The sequence below is a fragment of the Macaca thibetana genome, chromosome 3 (assembly GCF_024542745.1).
Source record: "Macaca thibetana thibetana isolate TM-01 chromosome 3, ASM2454274v1, whole genome shotgun sequence".
In the NCBI taxonomy this organism is placed as follows: Eukaryota; Metazoa; Chordata; class Mammalia; order Primates; family Cercopithecidae; genus Macaca; species Macaca thibetana.
This window is the reverse complement of record NC_065580.1, coordinates 164252044-164274571: the sequence shown is the minus strand read 5'-3', so window position 1 is coordinate 164274571 and position 22528 is coordinate 164252044. Positions and strand designations below refer to the sequence as shown.

Genomic DNA, 22528 nt, shown 5'->3' with positions numbered 1-22528 from the left:
CTCAAAAAAAAAAGTTTTGCTATTCATTTAACCTTTCTAAGTAGAGAATTCAGTTATAAAACCTATAGAATAATATCCACAGTATGGTTTTTCTTTAGTTTGGAAATAAAAATACCATATACTAAACACTAAATAAGGTGATATCTTTCTTTTTTAAAATTCTCTCCTTCCCCAAATAAGGTGATTTCTATATAGAAATAATTGTTTATGAATCACGAGCTACTTTTGCATAATAAACATCTTACCTTATAAGTATAACTTCACCAAAACTTGCAAACTGCTGCAGAAGCTCATCAATCAAGGCATCATCAAAAAAATTATTTTCTGGTAAAGAACTTTTGATTGAGACCAATACCGTACCATCTGGTGGACCCTGAACTGCAATTACTTCTTTATAAATGTTTTGCCTCTCTTCAGCTTCAACTTCAAATATATCTATATCAATCAGGGCAACGACAGGCCTTAAGGCATAAAGAAAGATAGATGTATTAGAAATGTTTTTAAAAGGGTGTATTTCGAACAAATTTCAAACACCATTAGAAAAACTGAGACTGCTTAAACCTATGGTCAGAAGTCTTCAGCTCAGCTCTTCCATAGTGCAGCAAAGTGCCTGGAGTCCACGTGTACAGGATTTTGCTTTCATCTTGAAAACTAGCATTTAGAAGATCTAGATCTTCAGCTGCAGTCAGAAGAAAAGAAAACAAGAGAAGCTATATGAGCAGGACAGATTGTGTAGAGCAAAGAGGCATTCTCCTTCCTTTCGTGAGCTTCAGTGGTTTGAGGCTGGAATGCCAGAAACACCTGGTAATAGGCAGGCAGTCTAAACACCTTTAAAATCGAAAGGCTTTTGGTAAGGTTATCTTTTTATTCTTTATTTAGTAAAAATTAAGATATGGCTTTACTTCTGAGATTACTTAAAGGACTGTGACTAAACGGTGTTTCATGAACAATTTAAGAGATAAGTGGCAGTTCAAAACACATACAAACCACTAAAGTTAGTTTAGTTAAAAACCTAAAATTAGCTTCAATTAAAAATTTCACAAAAATATTTCCTTGCTTCTCTTTACATGAAATTATATGAAAATAGGCTGAAAAATTAAATAAGTTATTATAAACAGATTTGAGAATATTTTTAAAAATCTGACATATTTATTTATTCTATTCTAGATAATGTTTCTTGAAAAACAATATTCTCCTCATTTGACATTATGTCATTCCCTGCTTCCTCATAAGTTTACATTAAATAAAGAAGTCCATTTCCCAACCTGATCTATCAAAAGGCCATTTTCTCCTTCTCCAAAGGACACGGTCTGTCCATGCAGGGGTGCGGCACTTTTCACTGGTGTCATAGTCGTCAGAAAACAAGTCATACTTATATGTCGGAGCAAAGGTTACCTTTCCTTCTAAAAATCCTCTAAAAATCTAAAATAAACATATACAAAATAAGTCATTCCCAAATAGCAACAAGTTCTGTTTTCATTCAGGCAGCCATCCATTAAATGTCTACTATATGCTGGATCTTCTCAGAAGAAATCTGTATGCGTCTGACAAACACTTCTAGCTGAATGGAACAAAGCTTAGAAAAATAACCTGAGACGGAGCCTTTTTCATACTGATAGGGATAGGAGGCAGGGAAATTCTGGGCAGAAGTAGGTGTGTCCCCAGCAAGGGCTCCACCCTCAAGCCAAAAAGCCTGTTACCAGAGCCCCACGTGAGAACTTATATCCCTGTTTTCCCGCTCAAATGTTGCTTTTTTCAAAACCGCCCATGGCCTGCCTTGCCCCCAATCCTGTGCCCATAAAAACCCCAGGCTCAGCTGGCAGAGAGAAGCAGCTGGACGTCAGAGAGAAGCAGCTTGTCTTCAAAGGGACAGCTTGGCAGTGTAGTTTTGGAGAGGAGTCTGGCCATGTGATGGCTGGACTTCAGGGGAAGATTATTTATTGCTTTGTCCCCTTTTCAGCTCCCCTTCCCACCAAGAGCCATTTTCATCGGCAATAAAATCCCCCACATTTACCATCTTCAATTTGTTCATGCGACCTCATTCCTCCTGGACACCACACAAGAACTCGGGTGCCATGAGTGTGGGTGCACAAGGCTGTCGCACTGACCCTCCACTAAGCTGTTAACACTTAAGCCATCTGCAGGCGGCAAAGCTAAAATGGCACTGTAACACTTCCTCTGGGGCTTCAGCGGTTGCAGGCACCCTCCCCTAGATGCTGCCTCGGGGCTGGTACAGAGTTCGTTCTTGCTGGTGCCCAAAAGTGCTCACCCCACCTCCTGCACTCACTCACCAGAACTCCCCCTCCCACAGGGGTGGAGCACAGTGGGTCAAGTGAACGGAGTTCGTCCCGTCAGTGCCCATGCACTCCAGTTCCCACTTGCGAAGGGGTCAGGGAAATATCCTGCTTCAATACCACTTGTTTGACATTCGATTAAACCAACTACATGAATAAGGGAATTCTGCCCAATATTTGAGCTATATGAGACATTTGGAACTGTAAATGGGATTTTGGAAACATCTAGCCTGATATCTTATTCTCAAATGAGGTGCTGAGGCCTGAAAAGGTAACATGGTGCCCGAAGTGTTAGAATTCAAGTCTGGGGATCACCAGGCACCATACCAGATGGCCACTGATCCTTTTACCTAAAACATATATATATTTAATAAATTCTTCCCAAATTTTGTGGTCATAAGCTTTAAGAAGTGTTTCAAAAGTCAGATGACATAAACAAAAGAAAAGTCAATAACCACAAGACTTAACCCCCCCAAAAAAAACAGCCCTAAAGACTAAGATTCTAAACTATTACCAAGGAAAAAAAAGTTTATCCTTCTATTTGAAAGTGAATCTTATAGATACATACTATATTTTTCTTTATGGGAATTATTATAGGTTTTCTCTTTCCTATTTTTATTACTTTTAAGGGAGGACACCAACCTTCATATTGTCTTATGCCCAATTTCTGCCTCCAAAGAAAGAAGCAAAAACTAAAAGGCAGAAATGGAAGCCACAGGCAGACAGCCTGGCACCGCACGCCCTGGGCCTGGTAGTTAAAAATCAACCCCTGACCTAACTGCTTGTGTTATCTATAGATTTCAGGCATTGTATGGAAAAGCATCATGAAAATCCCTGTCTTGTTCTGTTCTGTTCATCAGTGCATGCAGCCCCTGGTCACATACCCCCTGCTTGCTCAATCAATCATGACCCTATCACGCAGACCCCCTTGGAGTTGTAAGCCCTTAAAAGGGACAGGAATTGCTCACTCGGGGAGCTTGGTTTTTGGAGACGTGAGTCCGCTGATGCTCCCAGCTGAATAAAGCCCTTTCCTTCTACAACTCGGTGTCTGAGGGGTTCTTGTCTAAGGCTCGTGCTGCTACATTTCTTGGTTCCCTGACCAGGAAGCAAGGTGATTAACAGACCAGGAAGCGAGGTGATTAACAGACCGTGGAGGCAGCCCCTTAGGCGGCTTAGGCCTGCCCTGTGGAGCATCCCTGTGGGGGATTCTGGTCAGCCTGAGCGACGCGGATCCTGAGAGCACTCCTGGGTAGGTAACTGCCCCAGTGGAACGCCTCACCAGAGCAGCGCGTGGCAGGTCCCCGTGAGTTCAAGGAAAAACTTATGTTGGCCCCAGCCCTAGGACTACCAGATTTGACAAAGCCCTTTACACTCTATGTGTCAGAAAGATAAAAAATGGCAGTTGGAGTTTTAACCCAGATTGTGTGGCTCTGGCCAAGGCCAGTGGCCTATCTTTCAAAACTAGATGGGGTTTCCAAAGGCTGGCCCCCATGTCTAAGGGCCCTGGCGGCAACAGCCCAGTAAGCACAAGAAGCAGATAAACTAACCCTTGGGCAAAACCTGAATATAAAGGCCTCCCTCCCATGCTGTGGTAACTTGATGAATACCAAAGGACATCACTGGCTAACAAATGCTAGATTAACCAAGTACCAAAGCTTGCTATGTGAAAATCCACGCATAACCACTGACGACTGTAACACCCTAGATTCCACCACCCTGCTCCCAGCATCAGAGAGCCCGGTCAAGCATAACAGTGTAGAAGTGTTGGACTCAGTTTATTCTAGCAGACCTGACCTTTGGGACCAGCCATGGGCATCAGTAGACTGGGAGTTATACATGGACGGGAACAGCTTCATCAACCCAAGGAGAAAGATGTGCAGGATATGCGGTGGTAACTTTGAATGCTGTCACTGAAGCCAAACCATAGACACAGGGCACTTCAGTCCAGAAGGCTGAGCTCATTGCTTTAGCTCGGGCTCTACAACTCAGTGAAGGTAAGACTATTAACATCTACACTGACTCTCGATACGCCTTTCTAACCGTCCAAGTGCATGGAGCATTATATAAGGAAAGGGGGGGGCCTGTTAAACTCTGGGGGAAAGGACATAAAATATCAACAAGAAATTCTACAATTATTAGAGACAGTGTGGAAACCTCAGAAGGTGGCCATCATGCACTGCAGGGGACACCAGTGAGCCTCCACCTCAGTGGCCTTAGGAAACTCCCAAGCTGACTCAAAAACTCGAAAAGCAGCATCTACCCCTTACTGTGCATCAGTAGCAGCCCCCTTACTCCCTCAAACACCTGACCTGGTACCTACCTATTCTAAGGAAGAAAAAGACTTTTTCCACACAGAAGTGGGGCAAGTAATAAAAGGATGGATCAGATTGCCAGATGGGAAGGTAGCTGTGCCACAGCTGCTGACAGCCACAGTTGTACTGGTTGTGCATGAAACCACTCATCTAGGTCAAGACTCACTTGAAAAGTTGTTAGGCTGGTACTTCTACATCTCACACTTGACAGCCCTTGCCAAAGCAGTAGCACAAGTAGCACAACGGCACGTTACTTGCCGACAGCACAATGCGAGGCAAGGCCCCACTGTTCCACCCAGCATACAAGCTTATGGAGCGGCTCCTTTTGAGGATCTTCAGGTGGATTTCACAGAAATGCCGAAACGTGGAGGTAACAAGTATTTGCCGGTTCTTGTGTGTACTTACTCTGGGTGGGTGCAGGCTTATCCAACACAAACTGAAAAGGCCTACAAAGTAACCCCTGTGCCTCTCCGAGATCTTATTCCTAGGTTTGGACTGCCCTTACAAATCAGCTCACATAATGGGCCAGCGTTTGTGGCTGACTTGGTACAGAAGACAGCAAAGGCATTAGGAATCACTTGGAAGCTACATGCCGCCTACCGACCTCAGAGTTCCGGAAAGGTGGAGCGAATGAATCAGACTATCAAAAATAGTTTAGGGAAAGTATGTCAGGAAACAGGATTAAAATGGATACAGGCCCTTCCTATGGTATTGTTTAAAATCAGATGCACCCCTTCTAAGAAAACAGGATACTCCCCTTATGAAATACTGTATTGGCCGGGCATGGTGGCTCACGCCTGTAATCCCAGCACTTTGGGAGGCCGAGGCAGGCGGATCACGAGGTCAGGAGATTGAGACCATCCTGGCTAATATGGTAAAAGCCCATCTCTACAAAAAAAAAAAAATACAAAAAGTTAGCCGGGCGTGGTGATGGGCGCCTGTAGTCCCAGCTACTTGGGAGGCTGAGGCAGGAGAATGGCGTGAACCCGGGGGGGGCAGAACTTGCAGTGAGCCGAGATCGTGCCACTGCACTCCAGCCTGGGCGACAGAGCAAGACTCTGCCTCAAAAAAAAAAAAAAAAAGAAATACTGTATCATAGGCCTCCTCCTATACTAGGGGGACTTCCAGGCACTCCCCGAGAGTTTGGTGAAATTGAGTTACAGTGACAGCTACAGGTTTTGGGAAAAATTACACAAACAATCTCAACTTGGGTAAATGAGAGGTGTTCCGTCAGCTTATTCTCCTCAGCTCACCCTTTCTCTCCAGGTGATTGCATGTGGATCAAGGACTGGAACGTAGCCCCTTTGCGGCCACGGTGGAAAAGACCTCATGCCGTCATCCTGACCACCCCCACGGCTGTAAAGGCAGAAGAAATCCCACCCTGGATCCACCACAGCCATGTGAAGCCTGCAGCTGCTGAAATTTGGGAGGCAAAACCGAGCCTGGACAACCCCTGCAAAGTGACTCTAAGGAGGATGACAAGCCCTGCTCCAGTCACATCCGGAAGCTGACTGGTCTACGCACAGCCGAAGCTGAGGAGAATCATCGTAGGACTCATTTTCCTTATAATTTAGACTTGTATGGTAAAAACTTCCACTGATTTTCCCCGCATGGAGGACTGCTCTCAGTGTATATACATCAGGTTACTGAGGTAGAGCAACAAGCTAAAACAATCTTTCTGTTCTATATAGTTACTATGAATGCCTAGGAATTTTAAAAGGAACATGTTTATATAATGACACTCCGTACAAGGTATGTAGCCCAGGAAACGACCGACCAGATGTGTGTTATGACCCCTCTGAGCCTCCCAAGTCCACAGTTTTTGAAGTAAGATTAAGGACTGAAGACTGGTGGGGACTCGTAAATGATACAAGTAAAGTATTAGCCAGAACAGAAGCAAAAGGGGTGCCCAAACACATAATCATGAAATTTGATGCCTCTGCTGTCATTAATAGCAATAAGTTAGGAATGGGTGTGGCTCTTTTGATTGGGAAAAAGGCTATATGACCAAAAATAAGTTCATTTGTCATGAATTAGGACTATGTGGAAATGAATGTGGATACTGGTCTTGGTTCATTTGGGCCACTTGGATAAAAAATGAAAAGGATCCAGTACACCTTCAGAAAGGAAAAAGTGGCCCTTCCTGTATTAAGGGACAATGTAACCCCTTAGAGCTAGTAATAACCAATCCCCTTGATCCTTGCTGGAAAAAAGGGGAGCGTGTGATCTTAGGAATCGATGGGGCCGGACTGGATCCTTGAGTAAATATCTTAGTTCTAGGAGAAGTTTACAAACCCTCTCCTGAGCCAGTGCTTCAGACTTTCTATGATGAACTAAATGTGCCAGTACCAGAAATTCCAGGAAAAACAAGAAATTTGTTTTTGCAACTAGCCGAGCATGTAGCCCAGTCTCTCAATGTCACTTCATGTTATGTATATGGAGGAACTATAATGGGAGATCAATGGCCATGGGAAGCCTGAGAATTAGTACCTACAGATTAGGTACTGATGAACTCCTGGTGCAAAAGAATCACCCTGATAATTTCTGGGTCCTAAAAACCCCAATTATTGGGCAATATTGTATAGCTAGAGAAGGAAAAGAATTCACTCACCCCGTAGAACAACTTGGTTGTCTGGGACAGAAACTGTATAATGGTACCACAAAAACAGTCACTTGGTGGAGTTCAAATCACACAGAAAGGAATCCGTTTAGTAAATTCCCAAAGTTGCAAACCATGTGGACCCACCCGGACTCCCGGGGAACTGGACAGCCCCCACTGGATTATACTGGATATGTGGGCATACAGCTTACATCAAATTACCTGACCAGTGGGCAGGTAGTTGTGTTGGCACTATTAAACCATCTTTCTTCCTACTGCCCATAAAGACAGGCGAACTCAGGCCGGGCGCGGTGGCTCAAGCCTGTAATCCCAGCACTTTGGGAGGCCGAGACGGGCGGATCACTAGGTCAGGAGATCAAGACCATCCTGGCTAACATGGTGAAACCTCGTCTCTACTAAAAAATACAAAAAACTAGCCGGGCGAGGTGGCGGGCGCCTGTAGTCCCAGCTACTCAGGAGGCCGAGACAGGAGAATGGCGTAAACCCGGGAGGTGGAGCTTGCAGTGAGCTGAGTTCCGGCCACTGCACTCCAGCCTGGGCTACAGAGCGAGACTCCGTCTCAAAAAAAAAAAAAAAAAAAGACAGGCGAACTCCTGGGCTTCCCTGTCTATGCTTCCCACGAAAAGAGAAGCATAGCTATAGGAATTGGAAAGATGATGAATGGCCCCCTGAGAGAATCATACAATATTACGGGCCTGCTACTTGGGCACAAGATGGCTCAGGAGGATACCATTTACATGCTCAACCGAATCATACAGTTATAAGCTATCTTAGAAATAATCACTAATAAAACCTGCAGAGCCTTGACTATTCTGGCCCGGCAAGAAACTCAGATAAGAAATGCTATCTATCAAAATAGATTGGCTCTCAACTACTTGCTAGCAGCTGAAGGAGGGGGTCTGTGGGAAATTTAACCTTACTAATTGCTGTCTATACATAGATGATCAAGGGCAAGTAGTTGAAGACATAGAGATATGATAAAACTGGCACATGTACCTGTGCAAGTGTGGCATGGATTTGATCCTGGGGCCATGCTTGGAAAATGGTTCCCAGCGAAAGGAGGATTTAAAACTCTTATAATAAGAGTTATAATAGTAATAGGAACCTGTTTACTGCTCCCTTGTTTGCTACCTGTACTTTTTCAAATGATAAAAAGCTTCATTGCTACTTTAGTTCACCAAAATGCTTCAGCACAAGTATACTATATGAATCACTATCGATCTGTCTTGCAAGACGACATGGGTAAGTGAGGATGAAAGTGAGAACTCCCACTAATGAGTGAAGTTCTCAAAGAGGGGAATAAGGCAGGACACCACCCCTCATATTGTCTTATGCCCAATTTCTGCCTCCAAAGAAAGAAGAAGTAAAAACTAAAAGGCAGAAATGGAAGCCACAGGCAGACAACCCAGCACCGAGCTCTGGGCCTGGTAGTTAAAAATTAACCATTGACCTAACTGCTTGTGTTATCTATAGATTTCAGACATTGTATGGAAAAGCATCATGAAAATCCTTGTCCTGTTCTGTTCCATTCTGATTACCAGTGCATGCAGCCCCCAGTCACATACCCCCTGCTTGCTCAATCGATCATGACCCAGGAATTGCTCACTCGGGGAGCTCGGTTTTTGGAGACGTGAGTCCGCTGATGCTCCCAGCTGAATAAAGCCCTTTCCTTCTACAACTCCGTGTCTGAGGGATTCTTGTCTGCGTGCAGCTCATCCTACTATACTTTAAGGAAAGATAATTCTATTATCTATTTACCTACCTATAAATATTTAAGTATAAAAAGACCCCAAGAAAATTTTAAAACATCTTGATTTAAAAAGGCATGTTTCATGACCCAAAATCTTAATGCAAGAAGTATGGATATACCTGTCCAGCATTTTTCTGATTGATAAGTTGATCTCCTGCTATAAGAGAATCCCAATTTTGCTGTCTTATGAGCTCTTTAACTTCTTCATTAGGGAGATCAATTCGATAGTTGAAATCACCACACCAAAATACATAGTCATGGGAAAACAGCATCCTTCCCTGAAAGCAATGAGACAGAACTTTAAATTCAAAACAATCAATGTTCAAAAATGTTTTACAACTGTTTCTTTGCCTGAGATATGCTTGTCTCCTCCCATGTCCTGTTTCTTTAACCCAACAGTAATAACACATGTGAAAGGAAAATCAATCTCAGGACCCCAAAATCACTAAGCCCAGAGAAAAATCAAACCAGGAACTATGACAGGTAAACCTGCCTCTCACTTTATTCCTAAATAAGATAGCTCCAAAGATAAGAAGCTACATACTCCCTCACAATTTGCCCACAGGAAATTCCTTGTGGACAAAGTACAGACAGAACTCAAAGTCATCCCTCTGAGACTCACCTGAGACAAATGCACATCTGCCTGCTTCCTCTGCCCTATTGTTTATGTAAAAATGCGGATTCACTGAGCCAGACTAAATTATGTATTCAGTGGAAGGCTGATCTAGGACTTAAAAGAATGCAACCTTTTGCCTCTTATCTACTTCTAACCTGAAAGCCCTGACTTCGAGTTGTCCTGCCTTACCAGACCGAACCAGTGTACATCATACACATATTGGCTGATGTCTCAGGTCTCCCTAAAATGTATAAAAGCAAACTGTGCCCCTGACCACCTTGGGCACATCTCATTCTGAATTCTGGAGGCTACATCATGGCCACGTCCTTAACCTTGGCAAAATAAACTTTCCAAATTGACTGAGACCTGTCTCAGATATTTTGGGTTAATATACATGAAATATCTATTTAGGTGAATATTCTTAATGTTTCTAGGAACTATCTTAAAGTTTCAAAAACAATGATGTAGAATTTGGGGCAAATTAAAATACATTTCAAAGCTTTATCTTCAAGAACAAGCAGCAAGAGCTTACCATAGGAAAACTCAATTTTCGTGCTATTTCTACAAAATCTTCATTTCTTTCTTTGACTTGTGACTGTCCTGCAGCAAAGTGGCTACAGACAAAGCAAAGGCTGGTTGTATGGAAGAGCATTCGGATTGCAACTGCTCCCTTATTTCCAGTTGCACCTCCCATTCCAGTCTTCACAGTATCAACTGCAACATCCCTTTGAAACAAAGAATTCTAAATCGCAGATTTGAAATTTCAAGAGTTCCATGTGCATAGGAAATTAGGAATATACATAATCATATAAGTACACATGGTATGGTACTTTGAGGGCAAGCCTTTGAAATAGTACAGTGAAGCTATTAGTGAGTCTTTAATCAAAACCCCCAAAACCCCATTTTAAAACAAGAACTATAGATAGTTTTTGTTTGAAGAACTGAAACAATAAACATTCTAGGCTTTTCTTGTTATGTAATGGTAGGAAGTAGCCTTAGAGGAGTGTTCTGTTTACTGACCTGATAAAAGGAGCATGCTGTGGTCTGATAAAAACAAACAAACAGACGCCCACCAACTGTTCAGAAGCCAGCAGCACATACTTGTTGTCTCTGGAGATTGTCTTCTGAAGTTCTACAGCCCAGAGCTTCTGATTTGTTGTGCTACAAGAAAATATTAAAAAGAGAATTTTTTAAAAAGATAATTGACAGTAGCCTCTTTTATGACAACTGTCAATTACACCTTCATCTACCCAAATTTCCTAAGACTCTGAAGGAAGCTTAGGCTGTTTTTGTTTCCTTTAAAAAGGAAAATCTATAATTTAGCCAAAAGAAAACCACACTTCAAAATCTAATTTATTACTTCTTTACAAAGAAAATATAAAGACATTAAATGACTACTCACTGGGTGAGTAAACTCAAACTTATACATTTTACTTTTTCCTTAAGTATTCATTAAGATGACAGAGAAGTACAGTACTATGGGAGATTGGTTCCAGGACCTCCCGTGGATACCAAAATCCAAGGATACTCAAGTCCCTTATATAAAATGGAGCAATACTTGTACATGTACATCTCTCCTATACTTTAAATCACCTCTAGATTACCTATAATACCTAATACAATGTAATGCTATGTAATTAGTTATTATATTGTATTGTTTAGGGAATAATGATACAAAAAAGTCTGTAAGTAAAAAAGACCAAAAAAAGTCTGCACATGTTCAGTACAGACATAATTTTTAAAAATATTTAATATTTTGATGAGTTGAATCCAAAGATGTGAGACCCAAGGATATGGACAGCTAACTATATGTGCTTCCAAATACATTTCCCCACTTTTTAAAATTTTAAATTTTTCTAAATTATAATTCATGTCTTTTTAAAAAATCTTGCTATGGGAAATTAGAAGACATAATCACTAAATAAACCACCATATACCCATTTCGAAATTACCAACATTTTGCCAATCTGTTTTCTTCCATCCTCTTTACCTTATCACATTTAAACATTAACAATTCCTTATTATCATCTAATAGTTTATACATACAGTTCCCCATTTATAAAAAAAAATCTTCTAACAGTTGGTTTGTTTCTTTAAAAAGGGTCCAAACAAGGTCCACATATTGCATTTGCTGGTCATGTCTCCTAATCTCTCTTTTTTTCTTGAGATGGGGTCTCACTCTGTCACCCAGAGCTGGAGTGCTGTGGCGGGATGTCGGTTCACTGCAACCTCTGCCTAAGCTCAAGTGATCCTCCCACCTCAGCCCCCCAAGTAGCTGAAACTCATTCTTCATCTTCTCAATGAACCTTATCCTGATCATTCATTTGAGACTTCCAACACTTCCCTGTGTCCCTATAGTTGGTTCCCTTTTCCTCTGTTTTCCATTGCACTTTTCTAACATGCTGTATAATTTAACTTATTGTTGTTATTGTTCACTGTCTGATTCTTCCCACTAGAATACAAAGTCCATGAAGATAGGGATTTTTGTCTGTGATTCATTGGAGGTACTTAGAGTGGTGCTCAGTAGATACTGCTTAAATAAATGAGTAAATATTCACCACTTTATTGAAGAGAATATATATATATTATATGTGTGTGTGTGTATATATGTATATGTGTGTGTGTGTATATGTATATGTATATATTTGAGACGGAGTCTCGCTCTGTTGCTCAGGCTGGAGTGCAGTGGCACAATCTCCACTCACTGCAACCTCTGTCTCCCGGGTTCAAGCGATTCTCCCTGCCTCAGCCTCCTGAGTAGCTGGGATTACAGGCATGGGGCACCATGTCCAGCTAATTTTTGTATTTTTAGTAGAGATAGGGTTTCACTATGTTGGCCAGGCTGGTATCAAACTCCTGACCTCAAGTGATCTGCCTGCCTTGGCCTCCTAAAGTGTTGGGATTACAGGTATGAGCCACCACGCCCAGTCTAAAGAAGAATTTGATTAAACCTAGCCTAAAGAAGAATTTGATTAAATTCTATTTAGACAAACAATTGATCCATGCGCTTAGTACTAGGAATCCTCGGAGTTATATTCTAGTTTAAGACCCGAATATATTTTCAGGAAACATAATCAAACAACAAAATGAGTGAAGTTGATTTCTTTCCAATTTTCCTGATGTGATTGTTATTCATTTTGGCTAAAAAAATATTTGTCACTTGCAAGATTGATGACTATTTCAGCCTATAATTTTCTCCTGAAAAATCTTTTAAAATGTCATAAAATATGGGAAACTGCTGAAATTTAAAAGCAAGCATACTTTGTTAAAATAAAACACTGAAGCTTTAAGCTTCACTCATATAATTTGTATTTATAATATGGGTTCAGAGCAGCAGTTCCCAAGTGTGATCTGGGGACATCTTTGAGGGTTCCCAAAGCCCACGGGGTCACAACTATTAAGACATCTTTCACTGTGTTGACTGACATTTGCACTGATGGTGCAAAAGCAACAATGGGTAAAAGTGCTGGTGTTCTCGCTTGAATCCAGGCACCAAACTATACTAGTCGTCATTACAATCCCCACTGCCATATACCTGCAGAAGAAAAAAAAAAATGCCACTTCACCTAAGAATGTCCTTGATGAAGCAACAGACATTATTAATTTTATTAAAGCTCAACCCAGGTCGCATCTTTTTAATATTCTGTGTGATACACAGGAAATAAACACAAAGCACTTTAGTTGCATACTGACTTATGATCTATAACTCAAAAAAAGAAAATACTTTAAGTTGGGAGTCAAACTGCCACTTTTTCTTTGGAATACAATTTTTCCTTAAAAGAACTAATGACAGACAATGGTTATTCAGATTTAGGTTACTTGGCATTTTTTTCAGCTGTCTGTCTCTTCAAGAAAAACAACGAAGAGCATTTGTTTTCAACGGAAAAACTTGAGTTTTCAGGCAAAAATTAGTATTCTGGAAAACTTGTATCTGCTACCATGATCCTTACAGCTTCCCAACAATTATTTTCTGATGCAAATACCAGTGATGGTAATTAAACAATATGATGCTTTGGTATTATATAATGAAATGTGTAAAATTTGGAAGCGCTACATAACTTAGGGAACCCAAGTGACCAATACATGATGTTACAAAATCATGCAAAGGTAAAAGATGAATTTTAGAATAATAGAGCACAAAAAGTTTATCAATATGGTTTCAGATTCCATTTTGCAACTAACCTTTAAGACACTACCATTTGGCGTAGTGTCTTATCTACACTACACCAAGATAATACTTCTCTGTTATCTACACTACAGCAGAGAAGAAATGATCTGTTTTGGTGTAGTATCAGAGAAGAAATTATCTAGAAAGGTTATTAAAATATTTCCTTTTCAAACTACATAGTTATGTGATTCTTCTCCATACACTTCAATCAAAACAACATACTGCAGCAGACTGACACAGAAGTAGATTTAAGAATCTGGCTGTCTTAAACTAGACATTAAAGAGATTTGGAAAACGACAAGACAGTGCCACCCTTCTCAGTAAATTTTTTGTTTTGAAACAGTTATTTTTCAAAAAATTTATTTTATGTTAGCATGCAATAGGTTTATTATTGTTTTTAAGTGAATTAAATGTTTTTAAATTTTCATTTCTAATTTCTAATATAAATAGAAAGACATGAACAACATTAACAAAAGTTATTTAACATTCTCAATATTTTTAAGTGTGCAGAGAAATCCTCAGACCCAAAAGTATGCGAAATGCTCTTTTACAGTTTAACAAGCACTTTTCCATTTATTATTTCAAACTATCCTTGTAACAATTACTTAATTATCTGTCCTCCATAGTTTCCCTCAACTGGCAAACTTTTCAGTGTATTAATGTGGTTAGCTTACCTTGCATTCACAATGTTTCCAGCATTCAATTCTACCATTTCTTCAAAACCAATTGCAAATATATCAGTTGGCTTACTTCTTTTATCTAAAATTAAGCATCCAAGAAATACTTTTAAATATAGCCTCAGGCAAATGGCAACCCCACCCAATACAATATAACACCAGAGCTCATAAAAATTGATTTTTGTGTTTTGAGTTTAACCAAATTCACATTAAAGGCAAAAACTCTTGAGTGGAATAAAATTATTAAAATTTACTTTCTATTAGGGTGTCCTAAGTTTGCTTCTTTAAGACTTATCCTTGAAGATTCTTCAGTCCTTTCAGAATTCACTTTGAAAAAATTCTTGCTAAAGTTTTTACCAGAAACAGCACAGAAACAAATCATTTCTCAAATCAAAATCTCACATAAAACTGGAGAGAGAAAGAAATTATTCAGAAAAGGCACAAAGAATAAAGTGACTGAGAAACTACCACAAATTGCTGGTAACAGTTGGGAGGAATTTTTCACATTCAAATTTGAAAAACATAAGCTTGATCTTTTGGCTATTTTCTGGGTGAAAGAAATCCAGGAAAACTAGGAGAGATCCAGAAAGTAGGACACATCACCCTGTCTAGCTACTGGCACGCTGGAAACTACAAGAACTAACGGAGTACAGAGCTGCCTGAGAAAGCTGCCCAGCGAGACTTCGGGTGCCCCAAGTTTTTAGAAATGGGGACAAATAGCTAGAAAGAGCCTATATGGCCAGATGCTACAGCCCCTGCCTGTAATGCCAAATCCTTTGGAAGGTTGAGGTGAGAGGATCACTTAAAGCCAGGAGTTTGAGACCAGCCTGGGCAACATAGTGAGACTCCATCACTACAAAAAAAAAAATAAAAATAAAAAAATTAGCTTAGCATGGTGGCATGCCTGTAGTCCTAGTTACTCAGAAGGCTGAGGAGTGAGGATCTCTTGAGCCCAGGAGTTTGAGGTTATAGTGACCTATGATATAGATACTGCACCCCAGCCTGGGCAACAGAAAAAGACCCTGCCTCAAAAAGGAAAAAAAAAAAAAAAAAAAAAAAAAAAAAAAAAAAAAGAAGAGCCTATAGTCTGAAGTGATACTGAAATTTAAAAAGAATTACTGACTGCTATTATGTGCAAGGCTCATGCATACATCATCTCATTTAATCTGCCACACAAACATAAGAAAGATTATTTTTGTCTTTTATTTACAGACAGGAGGCTCGCCCAAGTTCACATATAAAATGCAGCCTGGCATACAGACTCTAAAGCCAAACTGCCTTAGTTCAAATCCTGGCTTTGCCACTACTGCACAAACATGGGCAAGTTCCTTCCCTTTCTATGTCTCAGTTTCTTCATCTGTAAAATTGGAATAATGGTGTCTATGAAATAATAGGTCAGCTCTGAGGATTAAATGAACACATGCAAAGTACACAGAATTATACTGTTAGCTGTTATTTTATTATTACTATTACAACTTCAAGTTCGGTTAAGTAAGAAAGGGCATTGTAGGCTGGGTACAGTGCCTCATGCCTGTAATCACAACACTTTGGGATGCCAAGGCAGGTGGATCACCTGAGGTCTGGAGTTTGAGACCAGCCTGGCCAACATGGCAAAACCCCATCTCTACTAAAAATACAAAAAATTAGCCAGGCGTGGTAGCAGATGCCTGTAATCCCAGCTACTCAGGAGGTTAAGGCAGGAGAATCGTTTGAACTCAGGAGGTAGAGGTTGCAGTGAGCCGAGATCCTGCCACTGCACTCTAGCCTGGGCAACAAGAGCTAAATTCAACCTCAAAAAAAAAAAAAGAAAGAAAGAAAGAAAAAAAGATTTTGATTAGAATCATGAACTTAATTTTCTTCTTTTTAAAAATTAACTTTAATTCCTTTTTAAAATAGTATATAATTACCAAAGTTTTATATGTGAGGGTGATGTGTATAGGAAATGGTGTGAGATAAAATTTTTCTTTTCTAGTTATTTTTCATCAGTTTCATCTTAAACCCTGGGATTTTCCCCAAACTTTTTATTAAAATGCCCTTTCTCTTTTGTTTTTTTGAGAAGGAGTTTCACTCTTGTCACCCAAGCTGAAATGCAGTGGAGGGATCTCAGCTCACCACAACCTCTACCTCCTGAATTCAAACGATTCTCCTGCCTCAGCCTCCCGAGTAGCTGGGATTACAGGCGCACGCCACCACGCCCGGCTAACTTTTTATTTTTAGTAGAGATGGGGTTTCACCATGTTGGCCAGGCTGGTCTCAAACTCCTGTCCTCAGGTGATCCACCCACCTCGGCCTCCCAAAGTGCTGGGATTACAGGCATGAGCCACTGTGCCCAGCCCAAAATCTTAATAAAAGTATCCTCTGCTCAATGTTTGGTTCTGGCTATTAACAGTTTGGTGCAGAGAACCCAAACTGAATGCCAACAAAGTTTTTCAAGGATAAACCAATATTCTTAAGTCATCACATAAAGTACCAATAAATATCACTAGTTTTATAAGGCTGCTCAAGACCCACTCTGACATTTCTTATCTTAGTAACTAAATAGAGGATTAAGAATTGAAAAATTGGACATAGTAGGTTTGAAAAATAAAACTCAAATGATCAATTATATTTTAATTATGTAATTTTGGTTAAAATTAATAAACGATCAATGTTAAATAAAATAAACAAATAAAAACAAAATAAAAACAAAACTAGATTTTCTTATATGTGTGGTTGCCTTCAAAGAAATCTATGTGTGAATTCCTACTTCCTGAGAATAAACTATGAAAAGAAAAAGATTTTTTGTTTTACCATTATATGTTTTTATGAAGTAGAAAACAAAGGTCTAGAAATTTTAAAAAGGTAAGATTTTAATAGATGTGATCTTTAAAGACATTGGTCTTCAAATGTATAGCTCCAAGTTTCTTTCATAAATTAATGCATACTCTGAAGTGCTATATTTGTTTTCTAGATCAATACATCACAGTCAGGATTTATTAACTAAATCCAAATTATAAAAAGCCAACCTTGAAACTCCTGGATGCCAGCTAACTTGGGTGCATCAAGAAGCCAGTCAGTGAGTGTCTGATTTTTAAAAGCTATGCTGCGAAACTGCTTCCCACCATTCACATTCCAGGTTCCGACACATACTCGAATTTTCTTGGGCTTTGAATATTTGTAGAAATTCTCACACATGCTCTTTAGTACTTTAGAAGATGCTAATCAAGACAAGACACAACAGAATTTTAGCTGCATCAAACCATTTATAAAAATTGATTTTCATAACTGAGATATGATGTCTACCGAAAAGCACAATTATTATCACAAGCACAAACAAGCAAAAGATACATGCACAGGCACAAAAAAAGATCAGCCTTCAATGCAAAGCCTGTTATGAGGCAATTAACCAACACATCTTTAAAAAAAAAAAAAGTCAACATTAAATACAATAGCCAAGTAAAAAAAAAAAACAAAAACTACACATAAAGAATTATTGCAGCAACATGCAGAACAAATAGTTCTGTTTCAATGAAATGGTACATTAATGTACAAATACTAGGAAGATAGCAATTAACTTTCTACATCTTTCATTAACAGTCTGGCAAAAATATAAATTTTATTTTTCTCCAAACAAAACCATTTAAGAACATTTACATTTAAGATTGTAGCTACTGACAGGCAGCTTGATGAATAATGGCTCCTTGACAAAAATGCAAGATGATATTTCTGAAAATGAAATCACTACTAAATGCTTCCCATCTCACTCACAGTGGAAGCCAAAGTGCTTAAACAATGGTCCACAAGTCCCTAAACAATTTGTTTTGTTTTTCCACCCTCATCTTCCACTCTCCCTGGTGCACTCTGCACGGGCCCTCCTGCTGTTTCAAAAACATACGAGGCCTGCTTCTACCACAGGGCCTTTGCACTGGCTGTGCCCACAGCCTGCAACACTCTTCCTGTACATCCTTCAAGTTTTTACTTTCCAATGAGGCCTTCTCTGACCACTTTATGCACTCTGCCCTTAACTTTCCATTATCCCCTCCCTGCTTTATTTTTCTCTATCGCATTTATTACATTTATAAACTATGTATCTTATTTATTTATCCTGTAACTTTCTCCCCTCATGAGAATGGAAAATCCATGAGGGCAGACACGTTAGTCTGTTTTCTTTATGGCAATACTCCTAGTAACTAAAAGACTACCTGGTACACAGTAAGTGCTCAATAAATAATTGTTAAATGAATGAATGTTCAGTACATTTTGAATCCTCAATCTCTTTTTTTTTTTTTTTTTTTGTCTACAACTCATCTTTTTTCCCTTTCTAAACCACATTCTATCTTGGTTAAATTCGCAGCATAGAACGTTAAAAGCACCTCAACCTAAAAACAGAATCTGTACTTCACTGGCAGCTAACTGGTAACAGGAAAAGGACATCAAAACTATTTTCACCTTTTACCACATGATCTTATTTTATTATGATATTATGATACCAAGATATAGCAGTCTATGAGAGGAAATGAGAGTAAAAAATGCAAGTAACATCTTAGTATTCTTGTAAAGATAATTTTGACCTGTGGAACTGCTGATTTAGATAAGTATATCGCCATTGTTTCCAGGGGCAGATATGCAGATTGCTCACCATCTAGCTGTTTGCTTTGACAGCTTGTATAGAGGTGTCTGGGTGGTAATGAAAGCAGATTACTTGTCTGGCCTGTTAGTATGGTTAATTCAAAGCTGACTGTACCTAGATAAAAATAATTCTCTACGATTATGGTTTATCATTGCTCTTTAAAATTGAAGTCACTACTTGTTGTTACCAATGCAAACATAGCTTCTACAATCTATTCTATATCAACACACAGGTTCTATAATAATTACATGGCTTAAAATATTCAGCAAGACAATGAACTGTGTGAACAAAAATGTGCTGCCTCACTATGAACTAATAAAGTCAAGTCAGTTTTTAAATGAAATAAAAAGGTAAAAAATAGTCCTAGTTTACTCTTAACTGGTGGCACCTTAATGTGCTTAAAGAAACAGTGAGTCAAAAAAATAAAATAAAAAATTTTAAAGAAGAAACGAGTCTATGCTCAAACAACAGATGTCCATCCCTAAATACCATACCATTTCAGAAAATGGTGTTCATTATATAAGTTAAAAATATATCCAGGTGCTCCCTTCCTCTACCCTTCTCAAGAAAATAATCAACAGCTTCTCAAAACATTCAGAACAATAACTAAGCCAAACAACTCTTAAGGGATAGCAAATCCTTTTCAACTAAATTTCTGGCAAGAGTTAAGCTTTCATTCCTTTTGCCACAGATTCATGTTTAAAGACAAGATCATAAACCTTGCCCAGAGAATGAAGACATGAGATTCCTAGGAATAAATAGGCAAGAAAAATAAAAAATAATCTTTAGGTCTTACACACTTAACTATTCTTTGTTAGAAATCTTGGCACTTTTTAAAATTAAGAGATTTCAGATCATATTTTAGTGCATGTCTATAGTTTTGAAACTATTTCATTCACAATAAGGAAATGCAACAATGCCTTCTTAAATATTATGTGTGAGAAACACTGTTGAGCAGTCATAAATATCACAGATGGCACTCAGAAATTAATTCAACGTAGTTACTTCTGGATTTTTTTCCATCAGCCTGTTAAGAGTAAGGCATAACACTAATAATATTTGTTCAATGAAATGTAAAGTGAAATTAAAACTAGCTGAATTATCTTCAACTGGAATTAAGCAATTGCTACAGGAAGACAAAAGCACTGCACATTTTCTTCAGAATGAAGTACTTAATTTTCTCAAGCTTGAAATTCTTTTCTCAGATTAAAACAAGATATCAATTTATCCTGTTAGAATCTGATGGCAAAATGAGAAAGCTTCCAATTATATGGCTTTATTTGTTTACAATATCAACTTCAGAAAAAAATGAGAAAAAATTGTTTTTATTTATAGATTGATTTTCTATACTGTACCTGACTGTAATGTCTGTTCAGAAACTATGGATGCATCAAGAAGAAAACAAAGAATCATTAGTAAATACAAGTTACAATTAAAATGTAGAGTATAGTGACAAAACATTTTGAGAAGACCTCACTTTTTTATTTTAAGTCAATTTGATGACTTTATTTTTTCTGATAGCTATAGAACACCAAAGGTTACAAATAAACGATAATGACGGATACAAACCTTCTGCACCTAAGAAAAATCCTGCAGTGACTCAGTGATGTCCACCATTTCACCATCAGGAGCTCCTAGGCCTGCTCTTCTGGCTGCTCCTGTGTCTATGTTATGCATGCATATGTACATGTATGAGAATATTATGAATATAAATATGAAAACCTAAGAAGATGGAGGATGTTGAAGATATGGAAGATACTGCCCTAATATACAACTTTTAGTATTCTTTCTGGGACTTAGCAGTTGATAAGTACAATCACTTCAGCTATAACAAGAAAAACACATTCTAAAAACATCACCATGCTATGCAAATTTTGCAAATTCCCACAACCACAGAGCTCATGGAAAAATGGGGTAAGGGGTACCACATTCAAAAACTTCAACAGTGACACAGCAAAAAAGACAGGAACCTCATAAAAATAGTAGCAAGACATTACACATGTTAAATGGTTATGAAATACATGAATATAACCATTAATAAGGCACTTCATCTTGAATGAAGTTGGCTTGTAGAAATGGGCATCAGATAGAGTGCAGCTTGTAATGTGAATAATGGAAAAAGGGATATCTGAAATTAGATGAAACGTTGAAAGAACAGATGTGAATAAGTATGGCTCATAACACACGTAGTGAACTGAGGCAGGGGAAGATGTTTGAGGTGTGTGTGCATATGTATATGTGTGTTTTATATGTTATATATATTTCTAGCCATCTTAGTTCTGCTGGGTGCACTTTTCCGCATTTACCCAGTGTTGCTTGCCAGCAAAATCACTCATAAGCTCAAGCAAAATTGGCCTTATGCTCAAACAGTTCCCTAATATATCACATTGGAACAAATTCCATTCTCAAAACAAGTGTTACAGCAGAACTGACTGTACTTTTTTTAAAGGTATTATTTTACTTATAGTAAAATGTGAAGGCAATTAAAAACACTAATGCTGAAGTTTGGGTATTACATAGGTCCCTTGTTTCTCCTCTTCTTTCCTTCAACCACTTACTTTCAATTGTTGCTTATTAATGCCTCCACATCAATGTAGGCACAGGTGGAAAGAGGTGACAAAACACAAATCAGTCAAGTCTCTACTTTTGGAAGCCAGGAAGAAAGCCTGAAGTTGAAAGTAGTAGCTAAGATCAGATACTTTTTGGAGTTTTAGTAGGTCTAAGTTCCCCAGCCCAGTTATAGGTCCCTGTGGGGCTGTCTGTAATTAACTACCTTTAGGCACCATGCAGAATTCTGAAAGAATCCATAACCTATTTGACCAAGTAATTACCCAAGAATACGTTACTTGATGCAGAAACAATTTTCTCCCACTTGAACAGGGAACATTAACAAGTTTGGTTTAGGGCTAACAGAAAAAAATTTGTTTTTCAGAGTGCTAAAAAGTAAAAATGGAAAAAAATTATTGTGTCAATTATACCTCAATACATTTTAGAGAAAGAAAAAGCACGTCTAATCTATTAAGTTCTACAATGAATGCTGAGTTTTCCCATCATGCTACTTTTATGTGCTCACTGATAGGAGAAGCTTTTTTTTAATAAAAGACACAATGGAAGGTGAAAACCGATTCTGAAGGTCATATATTTATTTCAAATATTAAAATTGGTAATAGCAGTTAGTGCCCAATAATTAGCACTACTTTAAATTATTAATATGATTTAATGCTTATTTGAACAATAGCAATTAAAAGTTAAGACCAAGTTACAGAAACTTTTGGGGTAGTGATTTAAAAAATAACCAATATAGGCATTAGTTTTTCCAGTAAAGCATTTTTCTGCATAATTAGGCTATTAAATGCTCTATTAAAAGTACCAGCTGAATATTCTATGAAATACTGCCTTGTACAAAGTTAACAATGCTTAATTATTTACCCTCTCAATCATAATCTATAGAAGAAACCATGCATGGGCCTCAGTTTACAGCT

General features: G+C 38.7%; 1 protein-coding gene across 19 annotated transcripts in view; it reads right to left on the bottom strand.

Moving 5' to 3' along the window:
- The window catches only part of SYNJ1 (synaptojanin 1), a 102029-nt gene that overhangs the window by 28854 nt on the left and 50647 nt on the right, over window positions 1-22528 (bottom strand). For 16 of the 19 annotated variants that reach the window (XM_050786007.1, XM_050786008.1, XM_050786011.1 and 13 more), the window contains 9 exons: window positions 20402-20425; window positions 17443-17634; window positions 14435-14519; window positions 10613-10753; window positions 10125-10317; window positions 9096-9254; window positions 1266-1422; window positions 562-679; window positions 246-461 (listed from right to left, as the gene is read on the bottom strand). In XM_050786007.1, the coding sequence (XP_050641964.1) occupies window positions 246-461; window positions 562-679; window positions 1266-1422; window positions 9096-9254; window positions 10125-10317; window positions 10613-10753; window positions 14435-14519; window positions 17443-17634; window positions 20402-20425 (1285 nt within the window). The remainder of the gene's footprint in view (window positions 1-245; window positions 462-561; window positions 680-1265; window positions 1423-9095; window positions 9255-10124; window positions 10318-10612; window positions 10754-14434; window positions 14520-17442; window positions 17635-20401; window positions 20426-22528) is intronic. The other 3 variants (XM_050786012.1, XM_050786018.1, XM_050786025.1) reach the window with 1 other exon arrangement.